The sequence below is a fragment of the Seriola lalandi genome, unplaced genomic scaffold (genome assembly GCF_002814215.2).
Source record: "Seriola lalandi dorsalis isolate HSWRI2012SDOR001 ecotype SW California unplaced genomic scaffold, Sedor1 jcf7180002054902, whole genome shotgun sequence".
NCBI lineage: Eukaryota > Metazoa > Chordata > Actinopteri > Carangiformes > Carangidae > Seriola > Seriola lalandi.
Window position 1 is genome coordinate 680,852 of NW_019525454.1, and position 17,783 is coordinate 698,634.

General features: G+C 42.8%; 2 protein-coding genes across 2 annotated transcripts; both read left to right on the forward strand.

Annotated features, from left to right (window-relative positions):
- Positions 1 to 17: 17 nt before the first annotated feature.
- Positions 18 to 8,890, forward strand: rtf1 (RTF1 homolog, Paf1/RNA polymerase II complex component). Its single transcript, XM_023430379.2, has 18 exons — positions 18 to 199; positions 2,112 to 2,222; positions 2,406 to 2,556; positions 3,459 to 3,660; positions 3,841 to 3,958; positions 4,160 to 4,271; positions 4,354 to 4,492; positions 4,596 to 4,773; positions 4,907 to 4,989; positions 5,108 to 5,195; positions 5,306 to 5,413; positions 5,508 to 5,585; positions 5,711 to 5,832; positions 6,091 to 6,148; positions 6,915 to 6,992; positions 7,091 to 7,192; positions 7,646 to 7,760; positions 7,870 to 8,890. The coding sequence occupies exons 1-18, from the start codon at positions 116 to 118 to the stop codon at positions 7,974 to 7,976; spliced, it is 2,034 nt and encodes a 677-aa protein (XP_023286147.1). The 5' UTR covers positions 18 to 115; the 3' UTR covers positions 7,977 to 8,890.
- A 1,105-nt stretch (positions 8,891 to 9,995) lies between these two features.
- On the forward strand, positions 9,996 to 16,342 carry golga5 (golgin A5). Its single transcript, XM_023430422.2, has 13 exons — positions 9,996 to 10,174; positions 11,495 to 12,148; positions 12,570 to 12,767; positions 12,857 to 13,076; positions 13,157 to 13,280; positions 13,379 to 13,582; positions 13,771 to 13,941; positions 14,074 to 14,202; positions 14,326 to 14,424; positions 14,593 to 14,815; positions 15,323 to 15,422; positions 15,518 to 15,581; positions 15,670 to 16,342. The coding sequence occupies exons 2-13, from the start codon at positions 11,503 to 11,505 to the stop codon at positions 15,748 to 15,750; spliced, it is 2,259 nt and encodes a 752-aa protein (XP_023286190.1). The 5' UTR covers positions 9,996 to 10,174; positions 11,495 to 11,502; the 3' UTR covers positions 15,751 to 16,342.
- Positions 16,343 to 17,783: the final 1,441 nt, after the last annotated feature.

The following is a 17,783-nucleotide window of genomic DNA, read 5'->3' on the forward strand; positions in this document are numbered from 1 at the left end:
CAGTAGTGCCTTTGTGTGGTTGACTGCAGAGCCAACTAGCTAGGTAGCAGCAACGGCTAGCCGCAAACATTTAGACGACACAGAGGTAGCTAGCAGGTTAGCCGTGCAGCTAATCATGGTGAATGTAAAGAAGCGGAAAGGTCGAGTCGTGATTGACTCTGACTCTGAAGACAGTGCTAGCGACGATAATTTAGATCAGGTAGGTGCGCATTTTTTGATTTTGATGCAAGCGATCGCGTCTCAAGTTGCCCGTAGTTTGAGGTGAAAGCTAATGTATGCTAACTGACTGCGCTGTGTTTGGCTTCGCTGAGAGCAGGCCTGTCTTATTCACAACCTTTTCCTCCTTTCTGAGTAAACACACCATTCCCAAAGACAAACCAATTGTTGGGGTTTTTCTCGTGTGATTCTTTGAGCTGTCCAGCACCGAGTGAAGTGTCTGCGGCAGCACAGAAAACAGTGCCGTAGCATCAGGCAGCTAAGTTATGCTAATTGTAAGGTTACATTCCGAGAGATGCACTCAACGCTAGTTTTATGTTGTGACGAAAATACCGCGCCATGGGCCTTTTTTTTTTTTTTTTTTTTTTTTGTTAGTGGTTGGAGGAGTGAGCTGTTCGGCGCTGTTTGGAGGGATTTGTTTGTTGGCTTCTAGACAAAGCGAGACTGGGACATGTTTGCACAAACTGAAACCGTAGTGGAGCCGCCGCACTTGATTTAGCTCGAACCTTATCTCCTCAGTGACGTCACTTAGCCGGACTGCTATTTCGGTGTTGTTGTCAAACAAGCGCTGGCAAGTTGTCTGAAGAAGCTTCACAGTCTAACGTGTCGGCCCCGTGGAGCTGCTTCAAACCCCCATGTTCACTGTACACAGAGAAGCGGTGGAGTCTCAGAGACAACTCACACACGCAGTGAATAACAGGTGACCAGAAGAGATGAGAAAAGTCCAGTCACTGCTGGTTTTCACAAATCATTAGTGGGTTTGTTTGGTCCTCTGATCACCAGTAAACTCTCATGTCCATTACCTGACAGTTCACTTCTTAACAACTCAGGCACATGTAGTGAATAACAGATGACTGGAAGATGCTCAAAGCAGCAGGTTTCGGAGTCTTAAGAACTGGTCATTTCTCTAGGATTGTGTTTTGAGTTCACATTGATGAAACCAGCTATATATATATCAGATGTTTGCAGTATTAAATGTTCCTAACTTTTTCTCTCCCTGTGCTGCAACTCTCCCACGCAGAGTACCTATCCAATACCAGTGATCACCTTTTCCCCAAATCTAAAATCAGTAAACCTCACTATGTTGAACTGATGAAATGTGGCACTAACTCTGAATCAACACACCAGAAGTCTGTGTTTCTCATAGCAAATACACTTAATTTTATGATGAAATAGGCAGAGAAACTGTTTTTAATGTGAATCGTTTACATCGTAACCGGGACTCGATTAGCTGAATAAGCCCAGTATCAGTGCTGATACACTATTTTGCACTGAATCAGTGTGGATTACTGCTTTTCCACTTTCTCCAAGCAGAGAGGTATATTACTGTAGGTTCACCTTCTTGCTTTTGTGTGTGATGTCATTAAAATGTATTCATGCCCTGTTCAGAATTGGTGTCTTAAATCAAAGCCGAAATCCAGTTGTGACTAATTGCTGCTCGCACCAACATCAGAAAGTGTTTTGATGGCCGCTTGTGATACGACTTTCCTTCCTTGCTCACATGTAATTTTACCTGCTAAACAGAAATACACATTTGTTCCTGCCTGTACTGCTATTCAGGAAGAGATGTGGTGTCGTGTGAAGTACATCCATCACACTGTTGTCTTAGTATATATCTATAGCTGTGTGTGGGCGGTTGGATCCAGTATATGCACATTGCAAAGCTGGCCAGTCATGCCCTTAAACACGACCACTCTGTGCATGAGCTCACATGGATCTCACCTCTGAGTGTGGCTTGTGGTATTGGATCCCAGGCAGTTTGGGTTTATTCACACCTGTATTTAAAGACGTCCACCCATGACGCTGCATATGAGCGAGGCTACAGTCACAGGAACAAAGTTGTGATTTCCCTTGGATGTACTTCCTTAACCACAACACTGTGTTCTCATTTTCAGGAGCTGTTGTCGTTGGCGAAGAGGAAGAGGGTTGATTCAGGTGAGCAGGAAGAGCCAGTAAGCAAACCTGCTGCTTCTACAGACTCAGAGACATCTGACAGTGATGACGAGGTACGACGGTCGTTGGTGTTTGTATGAACAAACTTCACTCTTTATGGTTTGGGATGTAAAAAAAATGTCAAAAATACAGTTTAAACATGTCAGACTGCTTTTGTTGTTATTGGGTTCAAGTGAATAGATCACAATTATTGGCCAGTTACAGTTATTTGGTATTTTTTTCATTCCTTTGTGTAGTGGACGGTGGGCGGCACCAAAGGCAAGAAGAAGGTTAAGCCAGGGAAAGGGTCTGAGAAGAAGAACGCGACAAAGAAGAAGGTTAATAAAGCAACGGCGTCCGGCAGCTCTGATGGAGACAGCTCAGCTGAGAGCTCTGCACCTGAGGAGGGTATGTGTCTTCACTGTTAAACGGTTCAGGTAATCGTGGTGGTGGAAGCTGCAGACATATTCTGATCTGTAGATTACACACATCACAGGCTGCCATGTCCTCAGGTATTTTAGGTGGCTGGGATTAGATGACTCACACACTCATCTCCTTTATCCTAGCTGGCACACAGTGTAGCATCCAAGCTGTTGTTTATCTCTTTCTTTCTTCCTTTGTGTTTGTGTTACACTCTCAATGGATCCACACGGTTATGGAAACACAGGAAAAGTCTTTTGGGGGAAGGATCCGGAGATCTGGTCAAAGTCCAGTTCACGTATCAAGATGATAAAGATACACTCTGCAAGAGTGAGAGGAATAATCTGCGTCACAGCGTCTCTTAATGGCTTTAAACATAAGTATCTCTCTATAATAACATTTAAATGACCTTTAGTGTGAACTTTATATTGGTCCCTATTACAAGAAGAAAAGTATAATATACATTACGTTACAAATTGTAGTTTCACTTTAGTTTTATTTTTAAGCTTGGTGTTTGTGTATACGTATAAAAACGAAATGAGGCGATCCATAAAAGCATCAAAGTTCAAACCGAACCCTAATCAGACATCGTGACCATCACAAGCATCTGTGAAGCTTCCTTCACTTCCTGGTGTAAAAGCACTTCCACGTCCCATTTCAGCCACAAGATGAGCTTTTAAAACACATTCCTCGCTGCTGAAAGCTGCAAACAGTCCGGTGTAGAGAGCGCACTGGGGGAAAATAAAGGAGTAGATTGTGCTCAAGCTGAATGTAGTCAATGCTTATCAATAAAAATGGTCTTGACCAACACACAGACAGGTTCAGGACGTCCCACCTCTGTAGTGTTCAGCTGATTGATTCCTGTTTGTGTCTGAACGTCTCTCTGTCAGGTGAAGTGTCTGACTCGGAGAGCAACAGCTCGTCCTCCAGCTCAGACTCGGACTCCTCTGAGGACGATGTGTTCAGGGACGGTTACGACGACGACTTGATGGGAGACGCGGAGGACCGAGCTCGTCTGGAGCAGATGACGGAGAAGGAGAGAGAACAAGAGCTGTTCAACAGAATCGAGAAAAGAGAGGTGCTAAAGAGACGGTGAGTGGCGATGATGCGACAGGCACCAAGCAGATGTGAGCAGAACCAGAAGAAAACATCGAGCAGGATATTTCATTCATTTGAAAACAACCTTCAGCATTTCCCCTCATCACATTTCTCACCAGCAGCCTCGCAGTGATCTGACTGTTTATTCATCCGAGAATACGTTTGTTTTGACAGGTTTGAAATTAAGAAGAAGCTGAAGACGGCAAAGAAGAAAGAGAAAGAGGAGAAGAAGAAGAAGCAGGAGGAGGAACAAGAAAAAAGGAAGCAATCTCAGGTTCAAGACACACAAGTGGTGAGTCCAGTTTCATGTTTTAAAACGTATCGGACATAAACGACATTTATACGTTTTTTAAAATGAAAATAGAGAATAAATTCTAACATGTTCAGCCTCTTTAAAGATTGATTTATGACTGTTAATGACGTCAGTTTTCTTTCTGAAGGCCACATTAAAGTTACAGATGAACTTACGCTGGTTGGTTGATGTCTCTTTCAGGTTATGTCACACAACAAGGAGCGACGATCCAAACGTGACGAAAAACTTGACAAAAAGTCCCAGGCCATGGAAGAACTCAAAGCTGAGCGAGAGAAGAAGAAAAACAAAACAGGTGAGAGTTTAAACTTTGTTGTGGCTGTTGAGACGATTGACTCGGTTCTAAACGTCGATGTCTGGTGTGTTTTGTCGAGCAGCGGAGCTGCTGGCCAAACGCCAGCCCCTGAAGACCAGCGAGGTTTATTCCGACGACGAGGAGGAAGAGGAGGAAGACGATGACAAGTCGTCCGTCAAAAGCGATCGGAGTTCGCGTTCATCGTCTTACGATGATGATGAGTACGTTTTTCTTCTCATAGTGATAAAACAATAGAAGATTAATGGTGAGAGCTGCCTGTCCGCTGCTTCCACGTAACTCCTCACGTCGTGTTTCTGCTCATAGAAAAGAGGAAACTCCACCGAAGTCGCAGCCGGTCTCATTACCGGACGAGCTCAACAGGATCCGCCTGTCCAGAAACAAGCTGGAGCGCTGGTGCCACATGCCCTTCTTCGCTAAGACAGTGACCGGCTGCTTCGTGAGGATAGGGATCGGGAACAGCAGCAGTAAACCAGTTTACAGGGTGAGCGCTGGCTCAAGTGTCCTTTAGGTTTCCTGTGTGACGGTGAAGATCTGCGACGGTTTACAAAGAGATTTAATTAAATAAATGCTGGTTAGTGAATTTTAATCAGAGTCACAATGCTTGTTGTTGAAAGGTCGCTGAAATTGTGGACGTGGTGGAGACGGCGAAGGTTTACCAACTTGGATCAACGCGAACAAACAAAGGATTACAATTAAGGTAGTGATACGGTTACAAATACTTTATACATACTGAAGTAGCTACTGAAGCGTCGGCTAACGAACCATCTCTGCTTCCTTAAAAAATGTGCCCGTATGACGCTGTGTGTCTTCCTCAGGCATGGCGGGGACACACGGGTTTTCAGGCTCGAGTTTGTATCAAATCAGGAGTTTACAGAGAGCGAGTTCATGAAGTGGAAAGAGGCGGTAAGTGGATCTGAAAATATGGACTCAGTAAAGTTTGATTAAGAAGGAACGGGAACAATCTGTTCAGGCCGCGAGGGAAACGTTCTCTGTGTTGATTTCCTCCTTTGCAGATGATGGTCGCGGGGATGCAAGTCCCCACTCTCGACGAAATCACCAAAAAGGAGCAGTCCATCAAAGAAGCTCTGAACTACAAGTTCAACGACAAAGACATAGAGGATGTAAGTCTGCTTCCTGTCACTGGTTTCCCAGGACGCGTGCGTTACGCAGAGGAAGAAAAACCCTTTTTCTTTTTTTGTCTTTCGCTTTCTGCAGATTGTCAAAGAGAAGGACAGATTCCGAAAAGCACCACCGAATTACGCCATGAAGAAGACGCAGTTACTCAAAGACAAGGTAAAAAAAGTTGTAGTGGTAGATTCCCACACTTCCATCAAACTCACAAATCATTCAAGCAGATATCACAGATTTGCCCTGGAAGTCTAAATGTCTCCGTGTGTCGCTGTGCGTCGGACTCGAAGGCCATGGCGGAGGAGAGCGGAGACGGGGAGAAAGTGAAAGTGATCCAGGACGAGCTGAACGAGCTGGAGGAACGAGCAGAAGCTCTCGACAGACAGAGGACCAAGAACATCTCTGCCATCAGGTACAGAAGCTGCATCCTTCTCTCTTATTATATCACTTTATTTGAATTTGAATACGTTTTCAAATATCTCATCTAATATCCAACAACATCTACATGTCAATAAAACATGGACTCGTTAGTGGCGTTTCTCTGCTGCTGAGTATGAAGAGAACATAGAAGTTATTTTTCTAAATAAACAATCCTGAACAACATCCCTGTTTGTTTTTTTGACATCATCATTGTTGTGACTTTATTCTTTTTAAATCTGTTTTCATCCAGCTACATTAACCAGAGGAACAGAAGCTGGAATATCGTTGAATCTGAGAAAGCTCTGGTGGTGAGTGTCCGCCTCACCTGACCCCGAACACACCTGCTTCCTGTGGCGAGTGATTACACACTGGCAGTAAACGATGAACACTGTGTTAGAAGATACAAGCTGCGAACGCGGAAGTGTTTGAGTGTTTGAGGAATTGATTTGTAGAAAACGTCCATGCTGCACCCTGTTCACATCCTGTAGTGTGTGTGTGCACTAAAGGGTGCGGCCAGGTGCAACGTTCTGTCCGACAACAACAGTCTCTTTCTTCACGAGCTGCAGATGATGATGATATTTATTTCTTGAAGGGTTTTCCTTCTGTGGCGCTAGTCTTCCTCCTCACACAAAAACAACAAATAAAACAAATAATTATTAAAATCACACTATATCAGTAAAGCAGTAAAAAAAATCAAGCCAAACACAGAAAATAATCAAAATAACTCACATTTATTTTTGTCAATTTGCACTTAATGTAATTTTCTTGTTCATCAGGGACAATCCTTATACCGTCATATCATGTTTTTATAAATGTGAATGTATATTAATATAATCTTACTACAATTCACTATATGTTTGATTTTCTTTTGGCACAATAAAACGTATTTGAAAATAATTAGAATATGAAATAACTCTACATATAAAACAATAATAACTTACAATGAAAACTAAATCAAGTTTCCCACAAATGCACATTAACAAGCAGAAAACGACGGAGGTGCAGAAACCACAGTAACTGTAAGTAAGTGTCAGCTGTTGAATCTAAAGATGTTTATTTCCTTTTCTCTCTCAGGCTGAAGGACAAAATTCCAAAAACCAACAAATGGACCCTTTCACACGGAGACAGTGCAAACCCACCATGGTGTCAAATGTAAGAGCTCTATGATTATTTCAAGCACCGTTTTTGTAATTAAACAGTGTTGACCCTTCATGACCTCATCTGTTATTTTGCTCCTCCTGGTTCTAAAGGCCAGAGACCCGTCGGTCCACGCAGCTATCCTCGCTCATCTCAACCAGAAGTACGGCTCCGGGTCGACGCCAGATCCTTCCAGTGCAGAGAAGAACAAACTGGTGAGCAGCAGCAGCGCCGCCCCGTAATCTCACAGTCAGCGTGATCAGAGAGCCAACTCTCACGTGATGTTCACGTCTCTCACTTGAGTTTGTTTGGGGAAGTGGAAATGATGCCAAATGAAATGTCATGCAAACAGGAAATCGCTGTGCGGTTTCTCCAGCTGTGATACATTTAACATGTTCAGAAGAATCCGTCGGCTAAATCCTGTCAGGGAGCTTCTTTAGAAGAGAAAGCTGCAGTTGCCAGTTTTTAGTGCATGTCTTTTTTGTTTATTGTTGATGGCTGGATGACTGACGGACTGACACTTTAAAAGTTATCAGGAGATACTGAAAACTAAATATAATCTGTTTATTTTCAGGTGTTAAAATGTAGAGACTACAGTGACATTAAGATGAACGTGACTCTTGGTCTTTACCCGGAGGAGTTCAAACGTCTCTTTGTTTTTATTTTAGGGACAAATGAACCCGAAAGACAAAGATGTCCCCAAGCCAACCACTGACCTCTCCGAGGACTTGTTTAAAGTTCATGATTTTGACGTAAAGATCGACCTACAGGTTCCCAATGCAGGTGAGATGATTCTTCAGAAGACATTAAGATGGAAGGAGGTTCTTCTTCGTCGCAGCACGAAGTCGTCGTTTAGCACAGATGTTCTGATTTTACGTTTTGTGTTCTGCAGAGGCAAAGTCTCTGTCGGTGAGCTCCAACGCGCTGCCGGTGAAGGACGGCGCCCCCCGCAGGTCCCTCAACCTGGAGGACTACAAGAAGAGGAGGGGGCTGATCTGATGTGGCCAGTCCGTCATCCACAAAACACAATGCATGTGTAATTGGCTGTGCGAGAGAGAGAGAGAGTGTGTGTGTGTGTGTGTGTGTGTGTGTGTGTGTGTGTGTGTGTGTGTGTGTGTGTGTGTGTGTGTGAATGTTGAACAGACTGTCTATCCAAACAGAGGAAATACTGATTGAGTGAAGATTTTTCTCAAAGGATCTCCCTGAGAAGAGACGTCTCCAGATATTTGTTGTTTTGTTATTTTCGCATTATAACACACAGACTCGTATACTGAGTTGTGTTTTTTATGTATTTAACTCCTCCCCCAATTTTTTGGTCTTCTGGAGTCCACTCCTTTTTTTTTTTTTTTTTTTCCTCTCTCTCGCTAAAGGACACGGTGCTTGTGGATTTTTACTTTGAACAAGGAGGGCACTATTTTAGAAGACTTAGATTGTTGAGGCTGTACTAATGGAGTTGAAGTCAACCAGCAACAAATTAATGTTGTAAATTCCCCCCCCACCCCACCCGACCCCCACCCCGAAAAAATGTGTGATCATCTGTCTTTGCAGTCCATCCCAAATTTGAACAGCCTCTTGTATTTTTGCGGATTGTAGATGATCACCGTCCCTGACCAGAGACGACGGCGCTCCATGACCAATGTGAAACTGGACATTTATCACTTTTTAAGTCTTTGAAACGACCCGTTTTAAGAGAAACCCTTTTCTATGGCTGGCCTGGTTATAGAAGTGTTGCTTCGTTTCTGTTCTCTCTTGGTTGGTTGTTCATGGGATAAAACCCTCGCCCTTAACTCCCAGATCAGATTCTACATGTTATCGATTGTGTCCATAGTAAGTTCCTGTATTGATGTGGCATGCCATGTAAATATGCATTTTGGAGTGAGTGCGGAAAAAAATAAAGAGGCACTGTTTCATAACTTCTGTGTCATTTTGTCTCTTTTCTGATCTAAAGGTGAGTCACCTGCCGAGGAGGTCGATTATCTTTTTAACTATATTTAACCAGACTGAAAAGACCTCACAAGCATCACAAACTCTGTGGAGACATTTACTATTTATATTGAAAACAATGTAGCTTGAACTTTTTAAAAGGACAATTTTAATCATGTATAATTTAAGCAAATATAAAATACAAGTAGGTGAACATTAATATAAAATGTTAGTATTTATTCTGCCACAATGAAATCCATTTAAATTGCCCTTGACAACAAAATACCAGCATCAAAACATGCTGAAATTACCAGAAATAAAAGTTCTCCTCATGCAGAACGGCATTTCTTCAGAATGATGAACGTCTGTACAACTGAACTTGAGTGCAATAAATAAAATAAATGTACTTAGTTACTTTCCACCACTGTTCATACAGTATTTTTACTTAAATCAGTAAATTAATACGTTTTTTTTTCTTTATTAACAATCTTTATAACAGTCAAACAGGCACAAATCACATTTAGGATAAATACAGAAATAATAGGAACAACTGAGCAAGCAGTAACAAGAATAGGAATATAGGTTGGAAGAAAGAAAATGAATGAATAAATAAATAAGAAAACTAAAGAAAAAACTTAATAAACAGGAATATATTTAAAATAAAATAAAGAAACAAAATAAGGGATCTGTCAGGTATTAAAGTGCATAAATATTCATACAGATGTTTTTTTTTTTAATATAACAGCATTTCACACGTTTTTATATGAGATTACATTAATTTAAATAGGCATCTAATATAGGTGTCGGTATGAAGAAATTACATTTATGTATAAAGTATTTTTGCTAAGTATTCAAATATAATAATAAAAGATGTTCTATGGTCTCAGTGTTTGAACTGCAAAAAGTACAACTATTAAAATCTGATTTAAACTTTTGATGTAAGAGGTCAGTACAAGGATAAACCTCTTTCCATATCTTGCAATGAATATCTTTCCCTTCACAGAGAAGGAACCGGTTCTTATTGCAGGTGCATCATTGAAAGGTGCGTCGGTTGGTTTTTGATCAGGCGCGTCTCAGGTCGCTCTGTTGTGGGGTCCTTCGTAGCGCCGCTTCCTGGTCCACGTATCGAAAAGACTACCAACATCCTCTCTGACAGATAATGACATCTGACTGTGTTTATCCAAGCTGGTTTTCTTGTTCACGTGCAGCCGTTAAACCTCGGCGGTAGCCAGGTGACCGGAGACATTCAGGGACCGGGACGTCGTTTCGAAACGGTACGTTAGAGGCTTTGCTTCAGGAACCAGCTAGCTCGTTAGCTCGTTAGCTCGTTAGCTCGTTAGCTATAATGGAGTTTCTGTTGAACCGACTGTGTTTACATTAGTTTTACTGTATGATGACTGCAGCTACTCATAGCCCCCGTGATAACTCCTTTATCTCCGTGTATCTGAGTGGGGAAACAAACTAACCGGCCTGCTTTGACTGTGTGGAGTGACTGTGTTAGCATCGTAGCTGTGCAGACATTGAGCCTGTGCAGGAGAGTTGTCAGCCCTGAGTCGAGTCTCTCAGGCTGCTCACAATGACTGGAAGATAATTAACAACAAAGTCCCTAATGTAATCTTAACATTAACCACCTGCAGCTCGTTGTTGTCATTCTGTTTATTATGCAGGATTATATACTGTACCTGCTTTGCACCAATCATGACTCACTGACTTTACTTGGACCCCAATGCATGTCCAAATGAAATCAGTGAGTCATGATTTATACTGTATATTCTACAGGAATATGGACAAAAGAACTTACAGCCTGTCTTGCTTTGCATGCACCACCACTTCCCTTCATATATATATATATATATATATACATTATTTAATCAGGAAGTCAAAGTGAGATCTCATTTACAGGTGAGATCTATAATAACAAAAATACATTTTAATTGTAGAAATGCACATTTTCAGCGATATAATATAAATATACATTCAGATGTGTTCATACATATAAACAGCGATCAGAGTGTATATTTAAATGCTTTTGAATATGCATTAAGATGCACAACCATGTAGACAGTAATATGATGACATTAACACTCATAACTGCAGATTAGAAAAGAGAATAATTAAATAATTACACTCTAAGTGATTAAGACTTGTAATCAAATGTTTGAATTGGCCTATTGGTATCACACAAATATAACCTTTATTTATTCAGGGTAGTTTCACTGAGAGCAAAGTTGTCTTAGCGAGGAACACCCTGTTCACACGCTCACACATGGAAGCTGCTCAGTACGACCACAGTCGGTCTGAGCAGCTCCACTTCAGCAGTTAGAGGAATCTTATTGGTGGCAATGAGGGAGGGGCAAGTGTCGTTCCCTCACTTTCACTGCCCAGATTTGTAATTTCAGTGCAGGCGTTGAACTTGCAAGCTTTACACCACTGCTGCTCTTACGTATATTGTTAAAAGGAAAGACAAATGTATACAGTACATTAGCAAACCTGCTCTCAGGCTCTTAACCTTAACATCTTGGAACTTATGTTGGCTGAGAATCCGCTAAAAGGGCCTTGTCATCCTCAAAGTGAGCTGTTGTTTCTGCCATTAGGATTGAAAATGTCCTGGTTTACTGACTTGGCTGGGAAAGCTGAAGACTTCTTGAATAAAGTGGACCAGGGAGCTGCCACCGCCCTGAGCAAAAGCCAGGAGAGAACCTCCTCCTTTTCGTCGCCCTACGAAGGAGAATCCACCGTCAAACCTGAGTACAACACTGAAGGGTACAAGGCCGACACAGCTGTGAACTATGCATCCTCCCACGATGCAATAGGCTTCATCTCCGCAGCAGCCAGCAACATCAAGAGATCCAATGCAACCTTGCTGGCTGGCACAGCCAACGTGGCCGGTACCCCGTCTGGTTCTGGCAGCAGCGCTAACAACTCTGCCAAGACGTCATCTGGCTTTGTGAGGCCCAGAAAGAGCGAGCAGGACGTGGACGATGACATGCTCTTTGACTTTTTGAACAGCTCCGAGCCTCCGGCCAGCAACAGGAGGGATTCAAGAAGGGAACTTATGAAAGTGGCAGTTCCAGTTACAGAGGCCGAAAACCCAACACCCCCTCCATCCACCACTCCTCACGCCATCCCCTCAGCCCCGTCCACACCCCCCTCGACCCGCGGAGTATCCAGGGCCTCGAGCCTGAGCTCGCTGTCTGCTCACAGCATCAAAACGTCAGAGGAGAGCTCTGCTAAAGAGCAAGGCCAAGGTATGAAGACGACCCCACATGTTCACAGTGGTTATCTCATCATTTTCTGTCAGCGAAGGAAGAAGTGTTATGTTTGTGGAGTAGAGGTGTTAGGTTATCGTATCACTCTGGTAATAGCAAAATGTTTCCATCAAAAATTCAACTTCAAAGAAAGATAGAAACTATTTAAGATTACATATATTTAAACAATAAATCTTAAAATATTAGAAACAATTCCATTCACAGTTTCTCAGGGATGTTGGTGATGTCTCCAGTTGGCATGATCGTCCAAAACCCAAAGAAAAACTGTTGTATTTGAGCAAGAAGAGCAGGAGGCCAGATTTCTCATGCCTTACATATACACAACATGTATAACGTAGTTATTTTCTGGCATTTATGTCTGATATTTGTGTCTCTCTTCACCCCTACTCGGCCGCCACAGACACATCTGAGAGCTCAGACTCGGGCTTGCCTGTCCCTCAGGAGTCCGGCAGGCAGGAGCCTCCTCCTCCTGCAGAGGAGCCACAGAGCCAGATCCTGTCCAGTCTGCGTCTGGAGAACCAGCTGCTGCGCAGTGAAGTGTCCTCCCTCAACCACGAGATGGCTTCAGTCATCCAGAGAGCAAAAGACCTGCAGGACGGTAAGACAAAAGATAAATCAGGAGCGATGATGGTCGACGTGTCTGCACTTCTGCCTCTGTATTGACCGAGTTGTTCTCTACTCTTGCAGAATTGAACCAGGCAAGACTACGAGCTGACAAATGGAACTCGGAGCAGTGTCATACTGACCGAACGTTACGGGAACTTCGGTCACAGGTCGACGACCTGACGGAGGCGCTTTCAGCCAAAGACGGTCAGCTGGCGGTGCTGAAAATCAGACTGGATGAAGCCGATCAGCTGCTGAAGTCCCGCAGTGCTGCACTAGAGGAGGCACAGAAGGAAAGGTCAAGGTACATGATCACCTTTTGAAGCAGAGATCAGATTCAGGTTTTAAAGAAATTAGATACCATGGTACTTTTTTGCTTTTCAGAATTGTGCAGGACCACACAGAAGGGAGCAGCATGCAGTCCCAAGCTCTCGAGACGATCCAGGAGAGGCTGCGAGAGTCGGACCTGGCTGTCAGGAGGGAGCAGGACAGCTACCGGCAGATGCAGGTACATGCAGTACGATGCTGACGGAGAGCGAAGCTTTGCCTTTAGTTATTGGGTGTCCGTACGTAAATAGTAAGACTTGATTTTCTTCTCTTGTGCAGAGTGAGTATGCTGGTCGACTGTCCAAGCTGGAGGCTGAGAGGCAGACCCTTGCAGAGACGGTAACTGCAGCGGAGCGACGAGCTGCAGAGGAGAAGCTCAGGGTCGACGACCTCCACCAGCAGCTGAAAAGTGCCAAAGCTGCAGCTGAGTCTGCCAAGCAGGAGTTACAGGACTACAAGCACAAAGCTTCACGCATCCTACAAGTAAGCCTTGCTCAGGCCCTGCAGAACATCATCAGGTAGCATTAGCACCAAGGCTCAAATTTCCTCTGGACAAGAATGTTTCATTGTTGTTTTCAAGCTTTACGTTTTCTTTTTACATATAAATTTGTACTTGGATTTTAGCATTTTTCTGAACAGTTTTTAATAATGTTGTAAATGTTTCTCTCTAGTCCAAAGAGAAGCTGATCAGCAGTCTGAAGGAGGGATCTGGTCTGGACACGCTGGACGGGAGCGGCGCCATGGCTCTGGAGCTGGAGGAAGTGCGTCACGAGAAGGAGTTACAGAGGGAGGAGATCCAAAAACTGCAGGGGCAAGTGCACACACTTCGAACGGAGATACAGGTGAGATGCTGGAAACGACAGGAAAAGAAAAACGATGTTGATGATGTTGATGAGGTCATGGTTTCACTGGGATGTGTCCCAGCTGTGTCTGTTGTATCTGTGACCTGAGGGAGCCATGTTTTTCTCTCTCAGGATTTGGAGACTCAGGCCCTGACGGAGGCAGACGCGTGGCGGGAGCAGCAGGTGCAGTTACAGGAGCAACAGGCTTTACAGAACAGGGTTAAACAGGAAGTGGAGGCTGAGGCTGAGCGCTACAAACAGGTGAGGGGGGAGGGAAAAAAAAGATAGAAGTTGTCTCAAATGTTTTCATAATTCCTAATTGTTCTATGTCTGATCAAACCCTTAATTCATGTGGGATGTTTTTGTGTTTCACTTAAACCCCAGGAGCTGCAGTACCTGGAGGAAGAGAACCATCGAGCCAAAACCACTCTGCAAAGTCGAATCAAAGACAGAGAGGATGAAATCCAAAAACTCAGGAACCAGGTCAGTCACTTTATAGCTGTACAGGCATGTGAACGCAGAGCGCACTTCCTGTGAGCTTGGTTTGTAGTAAAGAAGACAAACGCTTCCTTTTGTTGCCATCGCAGGGTGGTAACATCCACACCTGTCAGCGGTGATGATCCATATCCTGGTATGTGTTTACTCTCCCAGTTGACCAACAAGACTCTGAGCAGCAGCAGCCAAACAGAGCTGGAGAATCGCCTCCACCAGCTGACGGAGACGCTGATCCAGAAGCAGACGATGCTGGAGGCTCTGGGCACAGAGAAAAGCTCGCTGGTCTTCCAGCTGGAGCGTCTGGAGCAGCAGCTGAAGAACGCTCAGGGAGGACAAAGCGGAGGGCCGGCCATCAACATGAGCGGCCTGGAGGGGCCAGGTAGGCAAGACTGAGGTCAGGAGCAGAATGATTGGTGCAAGAGCGGCGGGGCAGATTTATCAACATTTCCTCCACAGGGAAACGTGTCATGAATATTTTCATTTTTAAAGCCTCGATGAAGCTTTTAGTCCCTGAAGGTGACATTTCACCGCACAGAAAAGAAATAAATCCAAGACTTTCTTTGCGAGCGTTTCTGTTCAGACTTAGAACAGTCACTTCCTCATTCTGCAGAATATCGACTCCAAACCAACAGAATCCACCAGGGCTGCACGACATGCTGAAACAATCATATTGCCATCGTGATTTTACTTTCACTGGAAAAAAACACATTGCAATTTTGATTGTATTTCAATGAATTGTGCAGCACTAGAATTTACCAAGTCCTTAATTTAAAATTCAATGGGTTTGTTTTTCTTTCAAGCATTAGTTAGCATTAGTTTTATATTCTCTTTCTGACTCCACTGATTTCTTTTCCCATGATGCCTTGCCTGTGTGTTGTCATTTCAGTAGCGCGGCAGAGAAACACACCGGTCCTCTTCAGTGATCAGGAGAGTCCAGGAGTTTACGGTAAAGTGCGTAAGGCAGCCAGCACCATCGACCGTTTCAGGTAAGATCTCACTCCTTCACTGTTGGACTGAAATTACTTTGTTTTCTATTGTGAAATATTTTCCCAGTGATAAATAGAAAATCTTGTCATTTCAGCATCAGACTTGGAATCTTCCTGAGACGTTACCCGATGGCCAGAGTTTTCGTTATCCTGTACATGGTGAGGATTTATTTAAGACGTGTCAGGAGAAAACAATTTTACTGATTAATAAAAGAAAACTAAATATGCTTCATCAATTTCTTCCCAGGCGGTTCTGCACCTGTGGGTCATGATCGTTCTCCTGACTTACACACCAGAAATGCACCATGGTCATCCTGACGGAAGATAGGAGGCTCGTTTTAAAGATGTTTGCTCTGGTGCCTTCGATGTGAGGAGCGAACAAGCTGCTGATGGGCTCTGGGACCTGACTCTCCCTGTTTTGCACAGATATGCTATGAATTAAAGATTCTTCTTTATCCTTTCCAACTGAAGATTGAAAACTGACAGCTGCATTGAGTTTTAAAATAATTACAGAGAGATATATTATATTGTGGGTCTACTGAAAGGACATTAAATCAAACATGATCTCACATCTGTTCACCTGCTTTCAGACGTCTGTTCTCTGAAGAGATTGTATTTAACACTATGTAAAAAAAAATCATCTTTTAATAAACAAGTTAGGAGAAACAACGAAGTCCGGCACTTTTCAGAGATTTTCTAGGCCACGAAACAACGTGAGGAACTTCAGTGATTTTACACAAAGACTCAGTTTACTGGCTCATTTAGAAACATTTCTTTGTTCTGTTGTTTGTTATTGAGGAAAGATTAGCAGATATAAGCCGATATACTCTGACTCCAAAGTTTGGACATTCGTTGTTTTTTTTTTTTTCAAGTATGTGACAAAAATATTTTCTATTTAAATACATGCACCCTAAATATAACATTTGAGTCCCATGTGGTTTATTTAGAAACTTTTTTCCCCTAAACTTTTCAAATTAATTTACATAGATACATATTTTGTCACCTCTGTGATGTAATTACCCTTACAAGATTTAAAAGGAATATATACATATATATGAATAAATATGATATGCTGGCAATTTAAGAGAAAAATTAGAGAAGCATTTGTTGGTAACATAAATATAATACACAGAATAAACCTGTTGATGTTATTCTTGTTATATTGATGTAGAACAGACAGTATAAGTTCATTAACTTAAACTTTTTTAATGCTACAATATGATTATTTGGAAGAATTTCACCATCATAATTTCTAGAAACGGGAAGTGAAAGGTGGAACTACTGGTGTCAGGTAATTACAAAGATCATCCAGAGTAACTGCATGAGATCAGGAAAAATGGCTAAAAAAATAGTATTTTTTCATTTAATATCATGGCAGGAAACTTGAATTAACGGTTTTGAGATTTGGAAACACATTTTTGTGTCTTCGGCATCTCATCAAACGTTTCAGACACGAATGGCTGCTGTTGCACAGAATGACTCAGCTGTCGTCGATATGGGGATGAAGAGGTAAAGTTTATTGCAGATCCACTTCTGTAAGTGCGTGTACGTGTGTGTGTGTGTGTGTGTGTGTACATGTCTTGCTGTGGTTGTGGGGATAAATCTGGGTTTGAAACCATCAGTGTGAGGTTGTTGTGTTCAGGTGTCACAGCTTCAGGCTTCCTGAGGGACTGAGGTCAGAGTCAGGACGAGTCTCTACGACATGAATGAAGCTGAGAGTCTCGTCCTTCGTACAGATGGAAACGAGGAGTGAAGTTCAGGCACCGAGCAGCAGCAACATTCAAAAGCTCTCCAGGAGTTTTCTAGTTGTTTATTATTCTCTGTCCTCAGTTCAGATTCACTTTCTTGCCTTTTACTTCATCTCTACAGTAACAACATGTGACGAGCAGAACGTGTTCAGCTCCTCCACAGGTGAAAGTATCGACCAGTTTAACATCAAACGCTGTTCAGCAGGAAACAGATGGAACCGACCCACCAGAACCGCAACCTGCAGCAGAACCAGACTCTTCATAGATGTGATGCTGTGACCTCAGAGACAGATGTGTGACCTCACACACTCTTTAGTGTGAACTGAACACTGACAGTTCAGACTGTGCAGCAGGTGTCAGTGTAGAACAGCTCATGTTCATTAGTTTTATTCACAACTTCATTTTTGTCATTGAAAAGGTTTTTAATAAATAAACCTGTGATTAAATTGTACTGAGTGTTTCTTCATATTGACCATCTGCCTCATGATGAATCTAACAGTCACTTTGGTGAATCAGTGTTTTCATTGTTATTTAAATTGATAAGTTCATAAGAGAAATTAGAAAAGCACAAACTCTAGAATCTGTCTCTAGATCCTGTGTTGTCTCTGTCACG

Bases quoted from the DNA above. Each gene is read 5' to 3' on its own strand.
- golga5 (XM_023430422.2), top strand. From the start codon at position 11,503: ATGTCCTGGTTTACTGACTTGGCTGGGAAAGCTGAAGACTTCTTGAAT. The intron at 12,768-12,856 runs GTAAGACAAAAG...CTACTCTTGCAG, and splicing joins AGCAAAAGACCTGCAGGACG to AATTGAACCAGGCAAGACTA. The intron at 14,203-14,325 runs GTGAGGGGGGAG...CTTAAACCCCAG, and splicing joins AGGCTGAGCGCTACAAACAG to GAGCTGCAGTACCTGGAGGA.
- rtf1 (XM_023430379.2), top strand. From the start codon at position 116: ATGGTGAATGTAAAGAAGCGGAAAGGTCGAGTCGTGATTGACTCTGAC. The intron at 2,557-3,458 runs GTATGTGTCTTC...TCTCTCTGTCAG, and splicing joins GAGCTCTGCACCTGAGGAGG to GTGAAGTGTCTGACTCGGAG. The intron at 7,193-7,645 runs GTGAGCAGCAGC...TTTTTATTTTAG, and splicing joins GTGCAGAGAAGAACAAACTG to GGACAAATGAACCCGAAAGA.